Consider the following 23,181-nt stretch of genomic DNA (forward strand, 5'->3'; position numbering starts at 1 on the left):
TCATCACTTATTGGATCCCTGACTCTTCCACATATTTTCTGTCTGGCTCTTCTTCCCTGAAAAAGGGAGTGGGCGCATGATGGTCCAAACTTTCACGACAGTTGGTGTAGAAGTGACGAGTGATGTCATTCACTTCCTATCTCTCTCCGATTCCCCCCGGAGCATCTGCGGTGCGCTCGCCGACAGTGCCGGAAATGAGGGGCTCCCCTCGGACCCTCTGGCTCCAGAGGAGGCTGTCAGAATGACCCTATCCATGGAGTATTTCACTCCTCCGTGCTGCCGCCTTCATTCCGTGTGCTCACTGACACGAGGGGTTAGAATGTGCAAATCACTAGTCTCTTGGGTAAACTGTTTTTTTTTTTACTCTCCCATAACTTGATTTACTGTTTTGCAAAATGGGAGCATGAGCGACCTTAAGTTTATGAAACTAATATGCCAAAAAAGTTACTACGACGAACATAGATATTAAGGTTCCGCCTCAGCATAGACTTTCATCATCTCAAATCCCAAAACCATCCGTCATCTTCTCAAGAGCCTTGGGAGTTGCAAGCAACTGTAGGAAGACACATTTGGTCATTTTCGCAAAAAGACGCAAGTGTAGACATATGGCCAATTTCCTGAATTTTTCAGAGGGGGCATATGACAGTGGCCACGGTGTGGTCAGCCTACCACTACCGTTTCTCCAGCGAGCCAACGGGATAAAGAAAGAGAAGGAAAGAGAATGAGAGCGAATGCATTATGCATTCTGCCAGCGGACCCTGAGTGTTCAGGCCCCTTGTGAACCTGCTGTGTCAGTCTGGCAGAACATGGCTGCACACTTGCCTGTATTGGAAAGCAAAAGAATAAATCATGATCTAACAACAGTGCATCAGTTGACTTATTGCTGTTTTGTGACCAGAGGTAAGGAGTACCACTGTTTTAAAACCATGTCGCAGGCTCTGGGAGGCAGCCGCCCATGCAGTCTTGTCATATGCCAGTATAATTGTGCTGCATCAGGATCCCTCTAACTAGTCAACTGGGAGGCCCTGGTGCGGTTCATCTGCGAGACCCCCTTGGCCTGCCCCGAGTCTTGACAGCCGCCTTCTCATCATGCTGTCAGTGGTATGCTAACAAGACCCAATCCCGTCTTGGCCTGTGGTGCTAGCCACTGAGGTTCCTTTCGGCCTTACACTCCCCTTTTTTAACACTCTACTCAGCAATGCCTTATTTTCATTCCTTCTTCAAGCATCTCTCTTACCTCACCTTTAATAGACATTTTATCTTCCTCCGGCACTTCCTGTTCTCTTCTTTGTGGTATCGTGTTGCAGTGGGAGGTGGATTAGTGGTGTTTGGTGCCTTGCACCCTACCTCTACCTTTTCTTTTTTTAATGCCACCTCCTTGTTAGCAATGCACCTGTGTCGGCGCCCCGCTCGGAGCCGTGCGTTTGTCAACAGGAGGGGAGAGCGAGGCTTGGTAATTGGGAAACAAGGAGAGGGCCAGGGGAGAGAAGTCTCGCAGGTAGCAGGAGTCAGCACAGACTGCGGTGCTGTCACCCTTGTCAGGGGGAATCGCACCTCTAGTCTCCAGTCTGCCCCAATCACAGATTCCACTGTGAGCTTTGTTGTGCTTATCAAAGAACGGGCCTTTTTTTTGGTCTTTGTCTATTCTTGGAGAAGTTGCCATGGATATTTTTGAACCCCAGCTTCTCCCTAGATGTAGGGAATATGTTCGTCAACTTGTTTACATAGACAGGTTCACTGGAAAGGTGTTACAAAGCATATCTTTCTACTTCATCTGTGGAATATATCTCAGCAAGGCAAAATGGTACAAATGTACTCCTAGAGATGAGTGTGAACGTAGTTTGATTGTGAAGTGAGAGTTCTGGGACTGTCACTTGATTGGGCAAATCCCAAGTTCACTGAACCAAGACGGCAAGATCCTTCTATTTACTTTCTTCTCAAGAGAAATGTGCAGGTCTGTTTCTCTCAGGGCTTCTAGCTTGCTGCTTAGCAGTTAAAAAAAATGTTGCTGGCCTTGTTAGAGTCTTTCAACTTTTGCCTTGTCATTTTTTAATAAACTTGCTGACTTTTGGTCCAATATTGGTCCGATATACAGTGGAGTTTGGAACTAGTCTATCACTAGTAATTTGCATATTGATGATGTATGATGATGTAGTTTCATTTAGGTATATTATTTTTAGAGATATTTATCCTCTAAAAAATATATGCTTTAATGAAACGATTGTAGAACTGACGTTACATTTGTTGGTTTTCATGTAAAAACGTCTTTTTTATGAAAGGACCGTTTCATGTGTTCTTTGGGATTCTTTAGAATGGCATTATTGGTATTTTGGGTCTATTATATTTCCAAAGATGGATCCCTTTGTATAATAGAGAAGACCCCCATTTAACACGTCCCCAGCACACTCATTACCGCTAACGGCAGCGGTAGCTCACAGGTCTCTGCAGGATTCAGCCCCGCATCCAAACAAACCATAATCCAGCATTTGTTCTTGCAGATGACTTCTTTATTCAAAGGAATATCAAGCATACCTTGCCTTTTGTGGCCATTTGGCTTTCTTTTCATTTGGCATTTCTTCATTAATTATTCATAACACCGCCAAATATTTTATTGGGAGCAGCACTCCAACAGTGCATTGTGGGTACAACTGGAGATTCAATGGCAGTGATACATTTATTCTAAACTTTCTCTTTAATTGTCACAGAAAGGAGGTCATGACTGATTTTCTTGCAGGATTGTGTGCTCTGTAATGAATCCATTGGTTGTGAGCAAAACATCTTGTGTGGGAAAAATATCAAGAGTTAATTTGTTTTTGAATTCCACCTTTTAATGTTTATCTAGGTTTCGCCGCCTCCTTCTCGTGCCCTCGTCTTTGAAAGAAGACGGCACTGTTTTACTTTCAAGTCAAGAATAAATCAAGCCAATTGGGTTTGTCTGTGTACATTGTTGAATTAATTGGAATGTGGCATTAGGCTTTTTACCCATCTCTACATGGTACAGAAAGGTTCCCCTTTAAGAAACTAAACCACAGTCTGTTCGCACAGTCAAAGAAAAGTGTTTCTTTGCAGTGCGATGACCTCTCAGCATGATTCATTTATTGGACCTTGAGAAAAAGGGATCTAGAACAGAATGGGTCTCAAAGCTTTGATATCAACCAAACTTCAGTTAGTGAGAAATGCCATAAATATTCATTTCTTTCTTCTAAATTGCCGGATGGAATTAGATCTGTCACAACTAAAGCTTTTTCTTTCTTTTCAGAGAACTGCACAACAAATTTGCATATGTTATAATGCATGGCACTAAATTACTGTTAAATAAAGCTGAGCTATTTTTTGACTCGATAGGTCATGTCTTATCCAGAGTGGTTGCGTTCGACCACAGTTTCACAGAACTCAACGAACACAACAACAACAACAACACTCAACCAGCCTTACACATCATGGACGTACACAGAAGTGATTCAGGATTAAAACTGATCTCTTTGAAGCTAACTGTTGTGCCACGCCAAGCTTGGTTGGTTGCAGTGGTCAATTGTGATATTTTGTGTGTCAGTGAGCAGGGGGGTGGGTGGGGGGGTCTCTTGATTACTCACACATTACTGGAAGCTCCTATTGTCAAGACCCCTCTTCCAGCCCCTACTCCCCATGGTATTCCAACAGCTCACAGTCTCTCTTGGCTAACTCATGTTTCATTCTTTGGCAATTTGCCCTAATGAAGTCCCAGAGGAGCCTTCAGACCTCTGTTCTTTTTCCATATTTAATCATGTTATTTTAATCTGGAAGATGAGGAAGAGTCGTTGTGTGCGCGTGTGCCACACAGGTCATTACAACCTCTAGGTAGCCATGGGGGGAATCAGGGTGTGGTGAGGGGTCACTTGGGTGTTCACTCATTAAACATCCACACAAGCATTGTAATTAAGTGTTCGCTTCTTGTAGAGTCTGATTATTTACTGTGTGTGTGTATAACAGTAATAAAGCATCATTAATTTTGTATCGGCTCTGGAGCCGCTACACATTCAACACTTTGTGCGTTGGTGTAATTTAAGGCCCTTGATTGATGCCCTGATTTTGGGTTTGAACCTGTGCAGTTAACATCAGAAAAGCGAAAAACAAAAGCGCACGTTTAATCGGCTTGTGATGTTATGATAAAAAGAGTAACTGTCTAATGCTGCCTGCTCTCCTGGCCTGCAATAAGCGAAAACCCCTTAAGCTTAAATCATTAAACACTGGCATATGAAGGAGCTCACATGTCTCTTTTTTTCTTGTCGTAGTTAACTGCATGCGTGCATGGGTCCACTGCCATGCTCTACCCTATGCACTGGCAACACATCTTCATCCCTGTACTTCCTCCTCACCTGCTGGATTACTGCTGGTAAGAGCCGCTCTCATCTGCGCATGCACACACTTACGCAAATGTTTCATTTATATCTCACCCAAGCTTGGGCTGTGCTGATTTCTGAGCTTTAGAGCTGTATGATTTATGTGCTTTAGGCATTTCGAGTTAATTTATCAAGCTTTTACATGGATGTTTGCTTTGTATGTCAAAAGCAACCCTGACTGAAAAAAAAAAAAAAAAAAAAAAAAAAAAAAAAAAAAAAAAAATATATATATATATATATATATATATATATATATATATATATATATATTCTGTCGATTAGGAGCTGATAGTACTACATTCTATGTCGAAACCATTTTCATCCTATGCCAACATTTAATAATGAGCACACACTGGGCAGCAGGAACTTTAAGCAGTCAGTTTTATGGAAATCTGTTGCTTTCTGCTTAATGACTGATAAAGCTGATATATTGAATATCATAAAACATAGATAAGTCTGTCTAATTAATTTATTTGTCAATGTATTTACTTTTTTTAGTGTGTATTGTGTGTGTGTGTATATATATATATATATATATATATATATATATATATATATATATATATATATATATATAATAATAATATATATTATAATATATATAATTTTATTTTACTCAACGTTTCACTTATTTAACAGTATTTAAGTACAAGAAATTGAAAAGGTCAGACTTCTGTTAATCGGCCAAGCAGGTACTTTCTCAAAATTCAGCCAAACTTTAGGCCATTAATTGGCCTGGCCGATATATCGGTCCATCGGTAACATGGAGCTTCTGAACATGCAGTACTACTTTCTGAAATACCCCTCATCCTAATGAATATCTTTCACCATGTCTAAGATCTCAAAGGGTTTATGAAGGACATGATTTATTAGCACTAATGCCACCACACCAAGTCCAGCATGCAATCTCCTTTTCTTTTTTTTTACCCGTCAAGAACATATATGGCTTGAGAGGCAGACTGATTTCCGTATGCCGACTGTGGGCTAAAACCGTGACCGCACTCTTAACTTACAGCCCTGCTCTATAGCTACCAGAACACCCTATACCCTTAAATTGACGGACTTGTGCTGCAGTGCTTGACACCAGAGCGCCTCAGAAAATATTTGTGGTCGAATAATACAACGCTGATATAAATACAGCTTTAAGAGTAGCGCTGTTTTCCAGTCCAGCACAGACTTCCGAGACGATTTATCATATTTAAGCTATCTAATTATACCAAAAAAAGCATTATCATATTATAAGGCTGTGCATCGATCATAATGAATGTTATTAGAAATGATGGGAATTAGGCTGTCATAACAAAGTTACACTCATGGACAACAATGACGTGACAGAGCTCACCCCATGCATGTGCGTGCGTGTCTGCGTGTCAGCATGCCTGCATGTCAGTTAAATCTGTGGCCTTAACAGATGCAGCGAGGTAGACTGCAGCTTATTAGCCACATAACCTGATTGAGCGAGCACTGTAGCGGCTACCCAAACCTATCTAATTACACAGTCCTGCCTCGCCCCGCTCTGCACCGAGACTCAAAAGTGACACTCGCCAATTACACTAATCACCTTCAGCGCTCAAAAGCACTCATTCCGGGAAATGGCCGAGAACTCTAGCATGCTGTGATCCTTGTTTATTATTATTTGCTTCGAAAATTTTTGCCTGGTGTTATATTTGTACTGTGTTATATGTTTTGTTTGTAAAGAAAACAATGCATTTTATTTGAATTATTAGTATTTTTAAAATGCAATAAAGCATTTTTATGTTGCTAATGACTGTGGTTTGTCTCTGTTTCCAGTGCGCCCATGCCATATCTGGTCGGAGTTCATCTCAGCCTTTTAGAGGTACGTCAAATAAATCTACTGTCAGCAGCCGTTCATCATCCTTAAAGTGTTTTTCGAGATGTTTGAACAGAAGCACTATTGCTACCAGTCGCAGCTTTCCGATATTACATAAACCATCATTATTTATTTACTTTTTTCACTCCGGGTCACTTAAAATCAGCTGTCCCTATGGATTCAAACCATCTGAGATGCTAATAGCGCCCTTCTACTTTGATGCATCATCGCAGAGCGCAGGGAAACCTAGAAAAATTGACACATTGTTTTTTTTTTTTTGCTTTTCATCTCCTGGGCGCCCATGAGAAATGAAAGAGCCGGTGAAACGGCGGAGAAACAAAGAGATGGTGCGTGGTTATTGAGAAATGGCATGTTGGTTGGAGGTAGACCTATAGCTTCACGCGCAGATCTGATAGCGCTGACAGTCGCAGCGGTGCTGGTGTTTATCACACGTTCGCCCGCTGACAGCCCCCCCCCCCCTCCAAACCTCTCTCCCAAATCCGGCTGCACGTAATTAGACCAAATCAGCACACAGGCCGCCGTAGCTGCGACTGTCAAAAATGACAAACCAGAATTTTTTTACACACATGGCTGTTTCCCCCACCTGCACTGGAGGAATAATTATTGGATTTGTCGCCACTACCGTGACTACCATTGTGTGGAAGCATTACACCGCTCAACACAGTGGTGCTTCATTCAATGTGCCTGAATAGTTTTATTATTTAATTAGATATTATGTATAGGTTTCCTCATTAAAACAGTTGCAACACTGTGTCACAAATAAATAAAAAGCATATGATAAAATAAAAAATGTAGTTTGTTATATATATATATATATATGGTGTGTGTATGTATGTATGTATGTATGTATGATATATAATGTGTGTGTGTGTGTGTGTGTGTGATTTTTGTTCATCTGGATTAATTCATGAGAATCTAGTGTTTGCATTGTTAATTTAATCTGTTTAAATCGTTCCTGCTTTAGTCTTTATGCGAGTAGGTTTTGACATTGTTGAAGGAAAAAAACAACAAAAAAATATGTTCTCTGAATTTGTCTGGAATTTAATGCTGAAAATATCTTTGCATTTTATTTTAACCATACAATATTTTTATGCTGCAAAAATGTTATATATATATGTTATATATAAAATTTAGGTTATTAAATTGGTAACAGGAAATGGGAATAGGCAGGACGGTGTGTAACCAAGTGTGTTGCGTTTTCAGAGAGTAAAGAGCAGATCCCTGGAGGATGTGGTCATTCTGAACGTGGACACAAACACCCTGGAAAGCCCTGCAGATGACCTCCACAACCTGCCCAGTGATGTGGTGAGTGTCCCAAACCAACACACACACACACCTAGTAATCTTAATGAAGACACACCACAGACTTCTATTGTTTTTATTTAAATCTAATTATAATTACTACAGACTAACTCTAATACTAAAGAATAATGTGCATTTTTAGAATTTAAAAACAATATTTACTTAGAATATCTAATTTTCCAAATGATGACAAGCCTAGATGTCCTCAAAATTAGGTTTTGTGAAATATATATTTGACAAAACCTCCTTTTGTAGTAGAGCGAGTAAAATAATAAATACAGTTTTTATGTAAAACTAAATAGTTTTTATATAAAACTCTGAAAAACTCTTTTGTATGTTTTTTTTTTTTTAAAACATATATAAAAATATATACATTAAATATGAATAATAAAAAATACTTTATTTCCCCAAATGGTTAGTTTCCCCTAATTTTGCTTTACTTTAGAGACAAAATTGTTCCCAGAATTTAGTGAAAGTAAACCTAAAACAAAACCAAAAAACAACAAAAACACTCACACAATTGTTCTCTCTGTTTTCTTTTGTTTTAAGCCCACTGTACACACACACACACACACACACACACACACACACACACACACACACAAAAGAACATGATTGTCGTTTTCTCCCGTTCTCCGTCTTTTTGTCACCTACCTACACATTTAAACAAGCAGTCTTTCTCTGGTCAGAGGAACACACTGCATCTCTGTCCTCTCATCATTAGCAGAAGCAGCCGTGGATCCCCAAAAACCGCACTCTGCAAACTTGCCCCGTGACGTTGAACAGCCATTGCAATTCGACGGCCATCTCTGTGAATTTCAAACTCCTGCCTTCATCTCCTTTTTTTTTTTTTTTTTTTAATCTTTTCTTCGTTCTGCCTGCCCAGTGGCACATCTTGCTAGAACTCCTGGATTTTCTGAAGGCGCTGGGAAGAAGGGGGCCAATTATTAGATCCTGCTTTTCTGCCACCTGCCAGCGCCTTCTCTCTTTAATTAATGTTTAGGTGGCACGGTCAGTGCAACAGAAAGTGCATCCAGCGTCGGGGTCAGAAACATGTCTGTCATCTGTCCTTTTGAACATAAAGAAACGTGTTTGTGTTTTTTTATTCTTTTCCGTCCGGCATACTTTTTTCTTTGCTGCTGGTGGTGTGTGTGTGGGGGGGTGTTTTAACACTCCTATAAGACTCAGTGAATCCCGCTGCTGTCTGTCCAAGCAGAAAAAGTCAGCCTGTTCTGTTATGCCATCTCAGCACTGGCATCCCATTTGTAAATTAAATTGCAAACCGAGAGCGTTATAAAAAAAAAAAAAAAAAAAAAAAAAAAGAGTCGGGTCTTTTGAAACTGACGGAGGGAAAGAAAAACCTCTTTGTCTTCGTAGTGTGATAAATTAAGTGGCAGCTCCATGTTTGCTTTGATCCTCTTGTGCAATTTTTCATTGACTAATGATAGAACGTATTCTGCATATCATGTTAAATTACCCCACCTGAATGTAAATGTCACTTACAATAATATATTTCTCACCACAAAAATTCATTTTTCTCCCCCTCTAGTTATCATGCCTTTGGGGATATTAAAATTCATAACTCAAGGAATATGTTTAAATTGAGCAAAAGCTCTGGGTTTATTTTTTTATCCCTCGTCTTAAATTGTCTGTCACATGGTGTTTGCTGCAAATCGGTGTTTAAAAAAAAAGGACATGTCGATTCAATTTAATTGAATAAATTCATTTGATTCACTTGTTTCTTTTTAATGATTTAAATACACATTTATTAACAGATTTTAGCATTTCTAGCCTCTAAAAAAAATCAATGCATTTTACAACTCTAAAGCAAAATATAATATAACTGACCCTGGAGCGTTTCTTTTTTCTTTTCTTTCCTCCCAAGTCTTTTATTGATTCAAGCCGAACCTTTTGAGATTCATCTAATTAAGTGTTTGAAGGCTTTTTTTTACCATGTGGATTTTATTATTCGGAGAGTCTGACCACTAGACCCGCTCTCAGACGGGTCAGGGGTGACAGTTGTCCTGAATTACATGGCCCTTTTTTCCAGACGGGACCCTATGCTGTGCTCTCTGCTGTCTGTCATTTAATGGCAGTTTTTCCCCAATTTCACACTTAATATTTTAGATTTATTGACTATTAGAAATGCTACCACGCCAGTAGCGATTCCGTTCTGCACAAACCTACGGATTTTACAAATAGAGATGATAATTGGTGCGGCTCTGAGAGGATGTGGCGAACGTTCGAGAATGATTTCAAACATGCCTTTCTATTAGAAACATCAGATGGGACGGGGTTGAAAGTCCACGGATTGTTTTTTGGATTGCGGTTTTAATCACTACGCTTTTTGAAAGTGTCAAACAAAGGTTCAAAATAAATTTAACACTTTAAATTCTACTTTTTATTTTGTTCAAGTCAGTACACTCTGTCGGTGAGTATAACGTGACTTTTTGATCCAACGTATATAGAAATATTAAAATAAAAAAATGACTTTAATGCCTTTTTAGTCTAACTCTTCATGCTGACTTTGTTTTTCAAACTAGATTTTCTTTGTTTTAGAAGACATTTGTTGCTGAAGTTTTTATAGTTGCATCAAGAACTGAATTTATAAATATTTTGGAGATTTTAATGACGGTGGTTGTTGAGTTTGCAAAAAAGAGAAAAAGAAAAGAAATTATGTTAAAAGGGGAGTTTGCTCTCTCACAAATAAATGAAGGTGTTTTCCTCCTCCTCAACCACTGTGAAACTTTTTTTTATTTTTTATTATTATTCAATTATAATTGGATTTGGTAGCAGGGTATTGGGGTGTTTACTTGTGCAGTCATTAAAACTCTCTAAAAATAGAAAATAATAAAAACACATTGCTACAAAAAACAGCTCAAAACTCCTCTTTATACGACACTCTCTTTTCACACATCCCCTATAAAAACCCAGACACTTTTTATAAAAAAATATTCCTTTTGACTTTATTACTCTTGTTCAAGTTACACCAGATCTATTGTTTACTTTTCCAGTTTCTCTGTCTTTGCTGCTTGTGTCATTCTGGTTGTCTCCCTTTTCATCTCTTCCACACAACTTATATTTGTACTTCCTGCGTTTGGTAGTTCACGTTCTCAATCAACAGCAAAATTCTGAGTTTGCACACCCACCTTGTGTATATTAAGCTACCAAATGAAGGTTAACAAATTAATCAGAGAGAGAACACAATATCGGCATGCCTCCTCTGAGATCAGCTGTTTAATTGGGATTCGAGAGAAAACAAAAACAAGCACTACATCAGCTGACACACCAAACAATCACTGTTTGGGGAAAGTGGGAATGTTGCGTTCTTCAGCGCTCGTTCTATTTCCAGGGCATCGCAAATCAAACCCATTCAGGAGCCTCTTAAAGGATCTGTTTGTTGTGCCGTAGTGTGCGGGACAGGTGGGGCTCATTTCCGGCCCTAGTGGACTAATGCAGTGTCCAGCCCTCAAGGCACTGCCGTTATTGGTCTGTTGATGAACAATAACTGTACTTGATTGGCGCTTTTTTGCTTTAAACTCTGAAGGCGCAGAGTGTCAGACTCAAATCAAATGCAGATGTCTTAAAAATCAAGTAATTTTACATTCGAAAGGGCGTTTTCAGTCAGACTTTTTAGTTTTAATGTATTCAAAAATAATGAAAAATACATTCTGAGCGGTATTAGTATTTTTATTTTTTAAAGATTTGCTGTATATCTTCCACACGCCCAAATCAAGTAACTTGCACATTCAGCATGCTTATGTTAGCATATGAAGAAGCAGTGACTGATGGAGTAATTTGCTTTGGGAATGCTAACTAGTGGACACTATTGAGTGGTCATTTGTTTTGCTGTTTGTTTCAGTTCAGTTTTTTATGTATATATTTTATAACTGTATGATAAATATCACATCATATTTGTGATATATATATATATATATGTGTGTGTGTGTGTGTGTGTGTGTATAGATATATATATATAAATATATATATATATATATATATATATTTCGGTTATAATTATTATATTAAATCTGTTTATTTTATTTATTATATTTTTTATTATAAATATAAGATTATAAATATATTTGATTATTTTATATTGTTGTAATTATTATATTATTTCTGTTTATTTTAAATTTATTTTTCAAAGTAAGAGTATTTTGTCAGAAATCTTAGCATTTTTAATTTATTTGTTAAAAAGAAATTTATTTAAGTTATTTATTTATTTTAAATGTATGCTTTGTAATGACTAAGAGGCACTGACTTGCATTTTTTCTGAAATCTTTTGGCATGTCTGATGCATGTCTGATTGAAGTATTTATTTTTTATTTATATCAAATGTATACTGTGTATAAAGAAGACACTGACCTGCATTTTGTCAGCGATCCTTTAGCATTACAGTTAAAATACGCTTTGTCTTTTTGTTTTTCTAAAAGGATGTGAATTCACTCGGCGTGTACATGTACTTTTCAGCCTAGTGCACATCAAAAGAAAGCAGAAGATTTTCATATCTATTTCTTTTTTCTTTGTAGTCCTCTAATTGCCTCCCAACGGCTTTCCATCCCTGGACAAGAATCCTTAACAAAACATATTTTTTTTCCTCTGTCTTTAAAAAAAGTCTTTCAGCCATACTCCGAAAGGGTCACAGTGTAACCTGACGATATTGTGAGCTGATTTATTTGCATAATTAACTTCATCCACATAATCATTGTAATTCTTCATTTCTTAAATGCTTTTCTGTATTTACAGTCATTTTTCAACTGCTTTATATATATATTTTTAATATTTTCTTTCTCACACGAGTTTAAGCAATAATATAAAAATATGACAAATACAAGAAATGGTAAAAGTTGTAAGTTTTCTTGTAATATATAGATTCCACTCTAAATATCCAGTCAGGCTGTAAAATCCATCAGATCTCGGTTTACAAGCCTGGCAGAAGAAGTGTAAAATATGTGTGTGAGGATATGCCTGTGTGTAGCGCCTGTCCGCGGCTTGTCCAGTTCAATGAATTAAAATCCCTTGACCATAAACAGCTCAGCTCTCGGGGAGGGCCGGCGTGTGTGTGTGTGAGTGACTGAGCGTCTCAGAAGTGGTGTTCTGTTGAAACTCGGTGTATAATAGAAGCCCACCGCAGAGCAGATCTCCATGGTATCATCCTTTAGAGCAGGAGACAGTGATGCACCTGCTAATTATCATCTCCAGCTGGTGAGTTAAATGGAGATCTGTTTTCAGGGCCACCTCTGACCCCGTGCTCTTTACTTGACGCACTTCAAACCCTGTTGGGGAGTCCATGCAGTAGAGTTTAATGAGGCCCTGTGTTTGCCCTCCACGGGCTCAGCGAGTTGGAGGCTGCACTTTCATCCTAAGCCATCCTCGCTTGATGTAAATTGAAAAGATCACAGCTATGGGGAGAAGACCTATAGTGGAAAGGCCTCTCTGCATAGATTATGAATAATATAACTCAACATACCCCCCCCCCCCCCCACAACTTCTCCCTCACTATCCACCTCCTACAATACCATAGTTATAATTGGACCCAATGGGGGAGTCTCTCTTTGATCAGATCATAGGCTGAATGACTTTACACTAAAAAAATGTCACTGCCAAATAGGTTTATCACCTGTAGAGCTAAGCTCCCCTCTGATGCCCCCCGCTCACATCCCGTTAATTACGTTACTCAAAGTATAGTGGTTAATTAGTCTGACAGATCAATTATTGGCCACGCTTGTGCCGGCCAATTATTAAATTGAAGTTTATCACCATTGTCTTTGAATTTGTATGTCACAAATCTTGGTTTGTGAATCAAATATTGACAGAGGACAAAATTGAAGTGTAATGTACAGTAAGAAATTCTGTAAATAAAAAAAGTAATATATATATATATATATATATATATATTATATATATATATATATATATATATATTATATATATATATATATATATATACACACATATATAGTAGACACAATACATATAGATATATATTGTGTGTGTATATAGATAGATAGATAGATAGATAGATAACTTGCATTTAATATTGTAGAATGTTATAATTATAATATTTAAATTATTATATATTTTAGTTATATATATTTAGAGAGAGAGAGGTTTTTTTAAATGGAATTTAGATATATACATTAAATAATTCTTTATTTAATGTTTAAGATCTTTTGAAAAATGTAAGTATTTTTTTAATTAATATATATTTAATGATATATATATATATATATATATAGATATATATATATATATATATATATATATATATAGATTATATGAATATATTTATATATAATAAAATAGGCATATAATTTGAAAAAATGATTAAATAATTTTTATATATAATGTGTGCATATCTTTTTGAAAACAGGAAATTTAGATATATAAATTAATTATTAATGTTTAAGATTTTTAGAAAATGTAAATTTTATATATTTTTAATATATATATATATATATATATATATATATATATATATATATTTAGAATAAATATTCTCTCCCTTTCTATACATTTTAAATAATTTAGAAAATATAAATTTATAAATATTTAAGAATTTAAACAATATATAAATTACTATACTGTACATTTTTATTTTATGTATGTTATGCATTTGTTGATATGTGCTTGTGTGTATATACAATATATATATATATATATATTCACACACACATGCATCACATGTAATTTAAATACATATTAAATATTATTAATAATAAATATTAAATAGTAATTATTATTATATAATATTATAGTAATTTAAATCTGAATTAAAGTCTTGATTAATAATAAGTCAGACTTAAATGACTATGAAAAAAATTATTTTAAAGATATGACAGGATTTTTGAAAACATTTTATAATAGTTTAAATAAATTAATTATAAAACAGACATAAAACAATTTGTAAAGAAATATAAATTGAAATCTTAAATGTAATTCAGAAATACTGAAGACGTTCTCGTGCACAACCTTTTGTCTTATATCCTCATATTTGCCCACTGGGTGTGCTGCACATTCTCCTGAGTGTGAGTGGCATTTTGCTTTCTTTGATTCTTCAAAAATGAAGACTGTTTAACGGATTGTTTGGGGAGAGTGAGAGAAGTTAGGGGAAAAAAAGACAACGCATCAACATGAAATATTAATATGGCGGCAACTTTACATAAACATAAAAGCACTTAGCCAGTGTAAATATGGAGATGACACTTGTTAATTTAGTCCCGCTAAACTTCCTGTTTGATTCTTATGATTAACCACAATATCACATCAACGACGCTAAAAAAAAGCAACTCCCAAAAAAAGACGAATAGAACAAAATACAACAAAAATTAAATTAGTTCTATATGGAATTAGTTCTATATGAAAAAATGCCAGTTTGTGAACATCCTGAATGCAAAATCTCTTTCCATGTTCAACAGGATCAGTGACGATTCAGCCAGGTGGTCTTCCTGCGTTCCTAAACCCAACTGCCTCTTGGTATTCAGTGGATCACCTAAACGCTCTCGTTTATGGTCCTCGCTTGATCTTCCCTAATGAAGGAAGCTAAACTGATTATTGATATGCATGCTGCTCAGTGTGAATTGCAGGCGTGCAAATGAATTGCCAGCAGATGGTTATGAGCACCGCAGCATACGTAATCAATTTGGTTAACCTTACATTACCTGGATCAAGCACCGCTTCATGGTTCATCCCCACGTGTTTGTGCACCGCTTTGTCTCATGACAGGCTTGGATGATTTGATACAGAAGACTTGGGAGTATGGGGGAAAATCTGAAGGGGACATGCAATTCGGATGATTTTCCTTGATTATTTTATTTATGAAGCATGCATTTTTGTATAAGTATGCAGATTTATATTTGTTTTATAAAATTTATACTATTTTCAGCAAGTTTTAATGACTCTGAAAATGTCAAGTGGTTTTAACATCAAATAAATTGTATTTTTTTTTTCCCCAGAGTAATTTTGATTTAACTTGTAGTAATGAATAAATTTTTTTTAATATTATGACATTTTGCAATGTTCTCTTTGGGTCATATCTTTTGACTTATGACAACATGAACTCTCTCTAATTTTCTGTTTTAAGGTTTTCTTGTCACATGACAATGTTTTCTGCATGTAGTTATACCACAATTATAAATATGTATGCATATTTATTTTTTCTTATTATACAAATAAGATCAACAAAGTTTTAGTGACATGTCAAGTGGTTTTAGCATTAAATAAATGCATTTTTTATTAAAAATATATATAGTAGTGATTTTTAAATAGCAATTTTTATTTAATTTTAATTATGTTTTCTTTCTTACTCTTATCATGAATGTCTTGAAGTTTTTTTGGGTCATGCTATTTGACATATGACAACATGAACTAACCATTGCAAAGATTTTTTTTAAACATTATTATTATTATTATTATTATAGAATTGACTCTTTTAGTGAGTCTGTTCTTCCACCTTTACATTTTTTACATTTTCTCTTTAGCTGCACAAAAATATAAAAACAAATTTAATTCAAAAACATGTTCATCAGTACTAAAGTCTTTTAAAACGCAAGTAAGTGGTGAGTGGTGGATAACAATAGTGTATACCATAAAATAATAAAAGTACACGTATGTCGAGAGAGTTGGGAAGTAGCTAGGGGTACAAGGCAAAGAAAGCGAAGGGTACGAGAGCCCAAGATTCCCTGCCAAAGTCATTTTGCTCTCTGGCCCCACCCCTGCACACGTCTCCATCGCTTCAATTAACAGAGCAGCAGGTGCTCTTGAGAGATAGAAGGCTTTTCTTTATTTCTTTCTCTTTTTTAGGGTGGGGGGTGACCTGTAAATGTGACACTTCACACTCTGAATGGGTTTGCCTGTTCCTCCACCTATTTCAGAGGTGTTAATTTGACTCTCTCTCTCTCTCTCTCTCTCTCTCTCTCTCTCTCTCTCTCTCTCAGGTCTCCAGTCTGAAGAGTAAGCTGAAGAAGCAGTCGACTGCTACAGGAAGTGGGGTTGCTCGGGCCTTTCTGCATGCTCAGGCTGCGCTGTTTGGCTCCTATCGGGACGCCCTGATCTTTGTGGTCTTCTCAGACCCTCTAAACTCCTGAAATGTGCCTCTTGGTTTCATGAGTGGCGTTGAGGAAAACAAAGTGCGCTCTCTGTTTGTCAAATGTGGCCATCTTTGTTGGCAAGGCAGAGAGTAATTGGTTTGTGTAGACCCACAGAGCGAAGATACATTATTGATGTTTCAACGGTGTGCACAAACTGTCTTCTTTTTTCGTGCTAACGTAGAAAAAAAATACACACACACGTCGAAGTCAAGTCTGCGCAACTCTTAGCCTTCAAAGCGGTGCCTCAATTGAGCACATTGTCTGCAAATCTACATGGAATTACTGCTGTTTTTATTCTTTTTTTTTTTATTGTGTCTCACGCATTTCACAATAATGGACATGGAATGTCGATATAAATGTAAAGCGATTGAAAGAACAGAAAGGACGACTAAGATTCTCCAAAGACAACTGGAAGATGCATGCAGTGCTGTTTAGCTGACACATTGCCTGCCTATGCAGTCGTCCATATAAAAAATCTATCACTGTTCTCCATACTTGCGAAATACGGCTTTTTAAATCATGGCACGTGAGGCCGTTTTCGTACGGGTTTGGCCAATCAATGTATATTTACTCAGGGGGTATACAGTGTGCTGGTTAGACCCTGCTCCGGAATAGGAGCTAAATTTGTTGTCTCGAAAAGGCAGTCTGTTACTAAAAATCATACTAGTTCTGTGGTCGAAAACGCCAAAAATGTGATAGTTCCACACCATTTTATTTGCTGTGAAAGTGAATTACATACGAATTTATAATTGGATCCTAATTAGTGCGAAAAAATTGAGACTCATTCGTATGTGTGAAATACAATGTAATCACAACTCAATTCTGTGATATTTAGTAGGATGGTTTTATTTTGGGGGAATATTAGAATGTTGAGTTTCTGTGAATGGTTAGTAAAAAACCTTTTATAAAATTAGATATCTTTTTTACAAATTATATTTTACGTAATTCCCATTTAAATTACAACAATGTTGACCATGTTTACAGATAGTTACTTAGAAACAGCCTACAATAGTGAAAAATTGCCCGGAAAACATTCTTTACCTAAAATTAGTCACAATCGATTTACAGCCATGTAAGTATAATTCACGATTACAAAGAGAACGCAAGACAATTTCTTTACCCCCTGGAGTCGCTAACGTGGATACAGGTTTTGTGCTATGTCTCCTGATGACGCGATAAGGACTTAAATGACACTTTCAGTTTTATACTACAGAATGGCATACATCCAATCGAATCTGTAAGGGTTCTACCTTTTAATTTGTATACCACCAATGATAACTTCCAACTCAGTGGCCTCTATAACTCCTGAAAACAAACCGAGTGCGCTGTCTTCAGCCCTTGTTCTGCCTGAGTGGCATTTATAATGCTCCTTAAACTGAACGGTACTCAGCAAATCTCAACACAGATACGGAGATATAGATCAAGATAAAGCTTGACGTCTACTCTTAAACGAAGCAAGTATTCTGATAAAGCAAGGCTAGATGAGTACAACGCTTCCGTCTTTCCGTGTCCCTTCATTATATCTATGCGAAGACCACAGCCCATGTGCCGCGTGCGCTATTGATATTACAATCGTCTATGGGATGTTCGCGGCGGGTAAGCGCCTGCTTCCAGCAAACAAAGCAGCATGTCTGTCTTCACGTTTTTTTAAATGTTACTGTTCACTTACGCGCTGATGGAATAGACATAATTCACCTCAATAAACCCGCTTGAGAGGAATCAGATTTCGGATTACCACAGAAAAAGAGGAAGCTTTAGCCAGCTCATAAGCCGAGTGCCTCAATTTTATTATTATTCTACATTGTAGCTAGTCTGCATCATCACTTCACACATCCCACTACTGTGCTTTTCTGAACCTATCATTCCTGACTAAAGTTATAATCAAAGTAAAACATTATGAAGTTAATTTCGTCATCGTTATGGTTCACTGCCAGGAATTGTTCATTTTATGCTGTACTTAAACTACACAGCATATGATATAAAGTAACTATGATTTTTTATAATGCTGCTAGCTTAGTCAATAGAATGATCACCCTGTATATGCTATTTCTGTTCATGATGTAGCCACATATGTTTGTAACTATTAGTATTGTGTAGGCCCACATACGAAGTATGCTTGTGTTTTTAGAATGTCCTAAGCGTCTGTTTCATGAATATCTGCTCTGTTGTAAATATTTTGAATGTAATATAACCCCCCATTGCTGTTTTGCAATTGTCTGAGGTAAAAAGTCTATCAATAGTCGTAAATATCACTGCTATCAAGGTCTATAGTGGTAATGACAAGTTCATTTTTTTCCCTATAAACTCCTAATATAGCGTGACCATCACAATAATTTAATAATGCAGTTTTAGTTCGTAACCAGCCTGCTTACTTATTTATTTTCAATAAATTTATAACCTGTTTGCACAGCGATCCACACTGCAAATAATCAGCTCCCTCAGCACCTGGACACATCTGAGACCATGGGCAACACTAGCGGTCTTCACTCCCTCTTGAAAAAGTATCCTTCAAGAGCACAAAACCCATAAATACAGTTTTTGCACCTGCCAGGTGATGGTGTGTTCATTAATAGTTTGACACAATACACGTCAAACCTTTAAACAGTAAGATTTTTATGTTGATCCAAGAATTCTCTTCTGATCACCAAACTGCATTTTTGCTAAAATAGTCAAAGTTGTTTGCTCATTAGCAGTTTATTGTGACTTATTTTTATATCTACTGCTGGTCTATTTGAAATATATTTAAATTTTATTTATTTCCTGTGATCAAAGCTAAATTTTCAGCATCATTGACTCCAGTCTTATCAGTGTAACACAACACACTATACCATTCAACAAGCTGGGGAGTCAGTGTATAGAAAATGAAAAAAAACAATCCTTATATTACACACAAGGGATGAAAATCACTAATCCTGTTAGAACAATGCTGTTCTTTTCATGCAAGACAAACTGTCTCGTTTCAATTAATCAAAACAATAATAAGATAATATAATAAAGGTTTTCTTTTGATGTAGCAAAAATCAGAATATTAGGATGATTCTTCTAGAATGTGTGACTGGAGTAATTAATGCTAAAAGTTTCAGATGAAAGTCAGCTTTGCTTGTCTCCTAATAAATTGTTTACTGCACTCGCAAGTGAATCATCTCAGTTTATTTTGTGGGATAATAAATATATTCTTCAATACACACAAACTAAAAAGATATTCATTTATGTTGTCATTCCCATTCTTTCTTGTAACTTTCCTTCTCTCATGGTCCACACACCTGGCTGAAGCGCCTCAGTACGCCCGCTCATTATGTGAGCCTTTGTGTTCTCAGGTGTGAATCACCACTTAATTCATGGTCAATCACTGCCTATTCGAATATGCCCTTTCGAAAAAAAAAGTGTCTTAGAATAGTTTAAATCTTTCTATTGTTATTCTGTGAGCAAGTAAACAAAGATGATTTTCACATTAAGGTGAAGCAAAAAATTCTAGACTACAAGGCCCATGTTGACAGTCTGTCAACAAATGTTCTTAGGTGTTTTATGACCTTATTTCAGTGACTTTTAGTTTTTCACTAACACGCATAAACGTTGTTATCTCAAGAACACCAGCCTGTACATACATGCTCATTACAAATTATTGTAGCCCAGTTTGTACTGATTACAGTGTTATTCGACTTAGCCTGTCTATGTTTATTTGGCCTCGCTTTGGAGTCCGAGCAAGTAACTTTGTTTCAAGAAGTAGCAAGTAGACTCAACAGGAGGCAACTGCTCATACAACAAAAACACACAGTAGAAGAAAATTACACATATCACGCACATTAAATAAAAAAACCAATCACAAACATAAAACACATTCTATGAAAAAACTGGTCCGTGCCATAAATAAATTTACTCCTGTAGCATGCATGCAAAACACCATTAGCACCAAAAAAAAACATAATCCCATATAAATAATCAAAAACACTTAATAGGGTGAAGTGAACTATTTATATTTATATTCTGTGCAAATTATATAAAAATAGCTTTACATATAGTAAACATACAGACAAGATCACATTTCTGTAAAAATTCTTTAAACCATTCTTACATTGTCGCTTTGAACATGACAATACAATTTGCGCAGAGAAGGTTTTATGAAAAATTCGTATTGAAATCTGTTTTCAAGCCCACAGGATCTCAAATCTTTTCCCATCGACGCAAACAGACGAAGTGTGGGCTCCTAGCAAGCCTTAGTTCTCTCCTGGCAACAATTTTTTTGTATTCCGTTCATGAGACTCGGGGAGAAATTGAAATGATGTAATTGATTGCAACGGGTGATGATGATAAACAAGCGAGCACAGTCAAACAGAACATCTGTCTGTGAGTCTCGGATGAAGCAGCACAGTTTTCAGCCATTTTAGCCAATAGCGGACTGTCTGTAGTCATTAATGCGAGCTTTCTCATCCCCAGGGAGAGCCAATCACCTTCTGCGAGAAGAGCTTCGTGGCACACCGCTCCAGCACCATGAGAAGTTTCCTTGAGATGGCCGTGAACCTGCAACTCTTCAAACAGGTAGAGTGGAAACGAGTGGAAACAGATTGCCGCCCCAACCATAAATTACTCAAAACCACATTTGCAAAGTTTCCTGTTTTGGGCTTTTAGTTGACAAGTGTGTGATTTTTATTTAGATATGCCTTCAACATATTGCACAGTAACTCTTAGGGAATCTTGCATACACTTGAACCAACGCTCCCTCCAGCTCTATTTATAGCCATGATATCATGTCTCTTTCCTTCCCCCTCCGCTAAAGTCTTAATTTATACCCGGAACGAGCAGTTGAACATTTAATCACATCTCTGTCTTGATGCACCATCCGTCTAATGTTCCCTCCAAAACCCAGATAGTGACCAGCAGTTCAAAGACATCTCCACCTCCCGTATGTGCAGTAGCTCCGGGATCTTATCTCCAACTTGGCTGTACTGCAAAAGGCCAGCACCGCTGTGCCCTGTTCTGACCATGAACCACATCCGCTTAGAGGCCAGCCCTGCTTAGAAATGAGTAGAGGCTGGCTGCCAAGAGATTGCGGGGGAAGTCCGTCAACGACGACCTGCTTTCTGTCTCCTTCCACGTCTTCCAGCGCTTGATGCTAACTCACAATCACCCTGCCAACGAGAGAGAGCTCGCAGCGCTCTGGCATCTCCCCATTTCCCTGCCTGCACGGGTCTGGTTAACTGGTTCTTCCTCCAGACTCTCATCACTACCCTCTCAAGACCTTCAGACGCAGTGCATTTGCCGCATAGTTTCGTTCAGCAAATTTAGTTGCTTGGAAACGTTTCCCCAGCTAGCAATGCTTCCTTTTGTTCATGCCATAATTGAACATGAAGATCACAAAGCTTTTATTATAGAAGTGGCAGAAATGTGCTTTGACTTCGCTAAACCCCATTTCGCAATCCCATTTTTTTTGGGAGCGAACAGTGCTGCAGAAGCGTTTACTATGAATTCCCTTGTGAATTGAGATGTAACAAAAAGCTTTACATAATAAAATGTTGGGAATACAGTACTATGTAACTGTCCTTGAATTGTTTATTTGCCAAACAATGGTAGGTCGTTAAATATGTGTCAGTTACAGAGGATTTGGGTCGGGATTTGAGCAGATCCACAAAAGCACTAGCACCTTTCTCATTGGTTTGTTGGCATAACACATAATAAAAACTGTCCACAAATTGTTGTAGATCCAATTAAAAAGCCATTTTTAAAGAATGTGGTGCCACATTCAAAAATGGACAAATCAAGGCAACATTGGCTGGATAAATGTGGAAAGAACTTATAACTTCATTCCTTATAAGTTTATACACATACAATGCATTTACCCTAAACATACCATTTGGCAACATTTTTGCAACCTTAATATAATGTTAATCATCAAGTGTTTGTTCTTAGATACTAGTCTTGAAATGTCCCCAAAACAAGCAGATAGGTAGGAGCAGTGTTCAATTAATGGGACGAAATTGTGTCTGTAACCTGATACTGAAGGATGAGGTTTCGGATAGGTGTTAATTTGACCTGATCTCATGCTGTAATTGGGCTGTAGCATGGCTGAGGCTGAACCCTGTGGTCTCATCACTCATTAGGAGATTGTAATGAAGTTACCCTGTAGCAGAGTCCAATGAAAGGTGCTGACCCCTAGAGATGTCCTTACCCAGTTACGGGGACACCTGAGACCTGTTCTGGCCTACTGTTACTACAATGGTCCCATTAAATGAATGTTTTCAAAAATGGTTCAAAAATCAAGAAGCACATGTGATTTGTTAGTGATGTGCACTATAATGAGCATCACTATTGCGCCACTCAAAGTAAAACCCCTAACGCTCAGTATTAAATGTTGATGCTTAACCATTCTGTGCTACAAACATGTTGCATACATTTATGACTTCCTACACAAACATACTTATACAATTGTAAAACCGTATAAATATAGACATACGTAAATATTTCAATGTATGTTTTATAGGCAATATGAAATAAGTTATATACTGTATTTCTAATGCAAACATTTTATACAAATACATATGCAGGTATGTGCCTGGTACTT

At 37.0% G+C, this 23,181-nt stretch overlaps 1 protein-coding gene across 1 annotated transcript in view; it reads left to right on the forward strand.

The window, feature by feature from the left end:
* The window catches only part of LOC109066415 (DENN domain-containing protein 1B-like), a 96,064-nt gene that overhangs the window by 54,069 nt on the left and 18,814 nt on the right, over window positions 1-23,181 (forward strand). Inside the window, 6 exon segments of the mRNA XM_042712455.1 lie at window positions 4,272-4,372; window positions 6,171-6,216; window positions 7,435-7,536; window positions 16,473-16,595; window positions 20,220-20,222; window positions 21,060-21,161. Of these exon segments, the coding sequence (XP_042568389.1) occupies window positions 4,272-4,372; window positions 6,171-6,216; window positions 7,435-7,536; window positions 16,473-16,595; window positions 20,220-20,222; window positions 21,060-21,161 (477 nt within the window).

The sequence above is a fragment of the Cyprinus carpio genome, chromosome A22, assembly GCF_018340385.1.
Source record: "Cyprinus carpio isolate SPL01 chromosome A22, ASM1834038v1, whole genome shotgun sequence".
Lineage (NCBI taxonomy): Eukaryota > Metazoa > Chordata > Actinopteri > Cypriniformes > Cyprinidae > Cyprinus > Cyprinus carpio.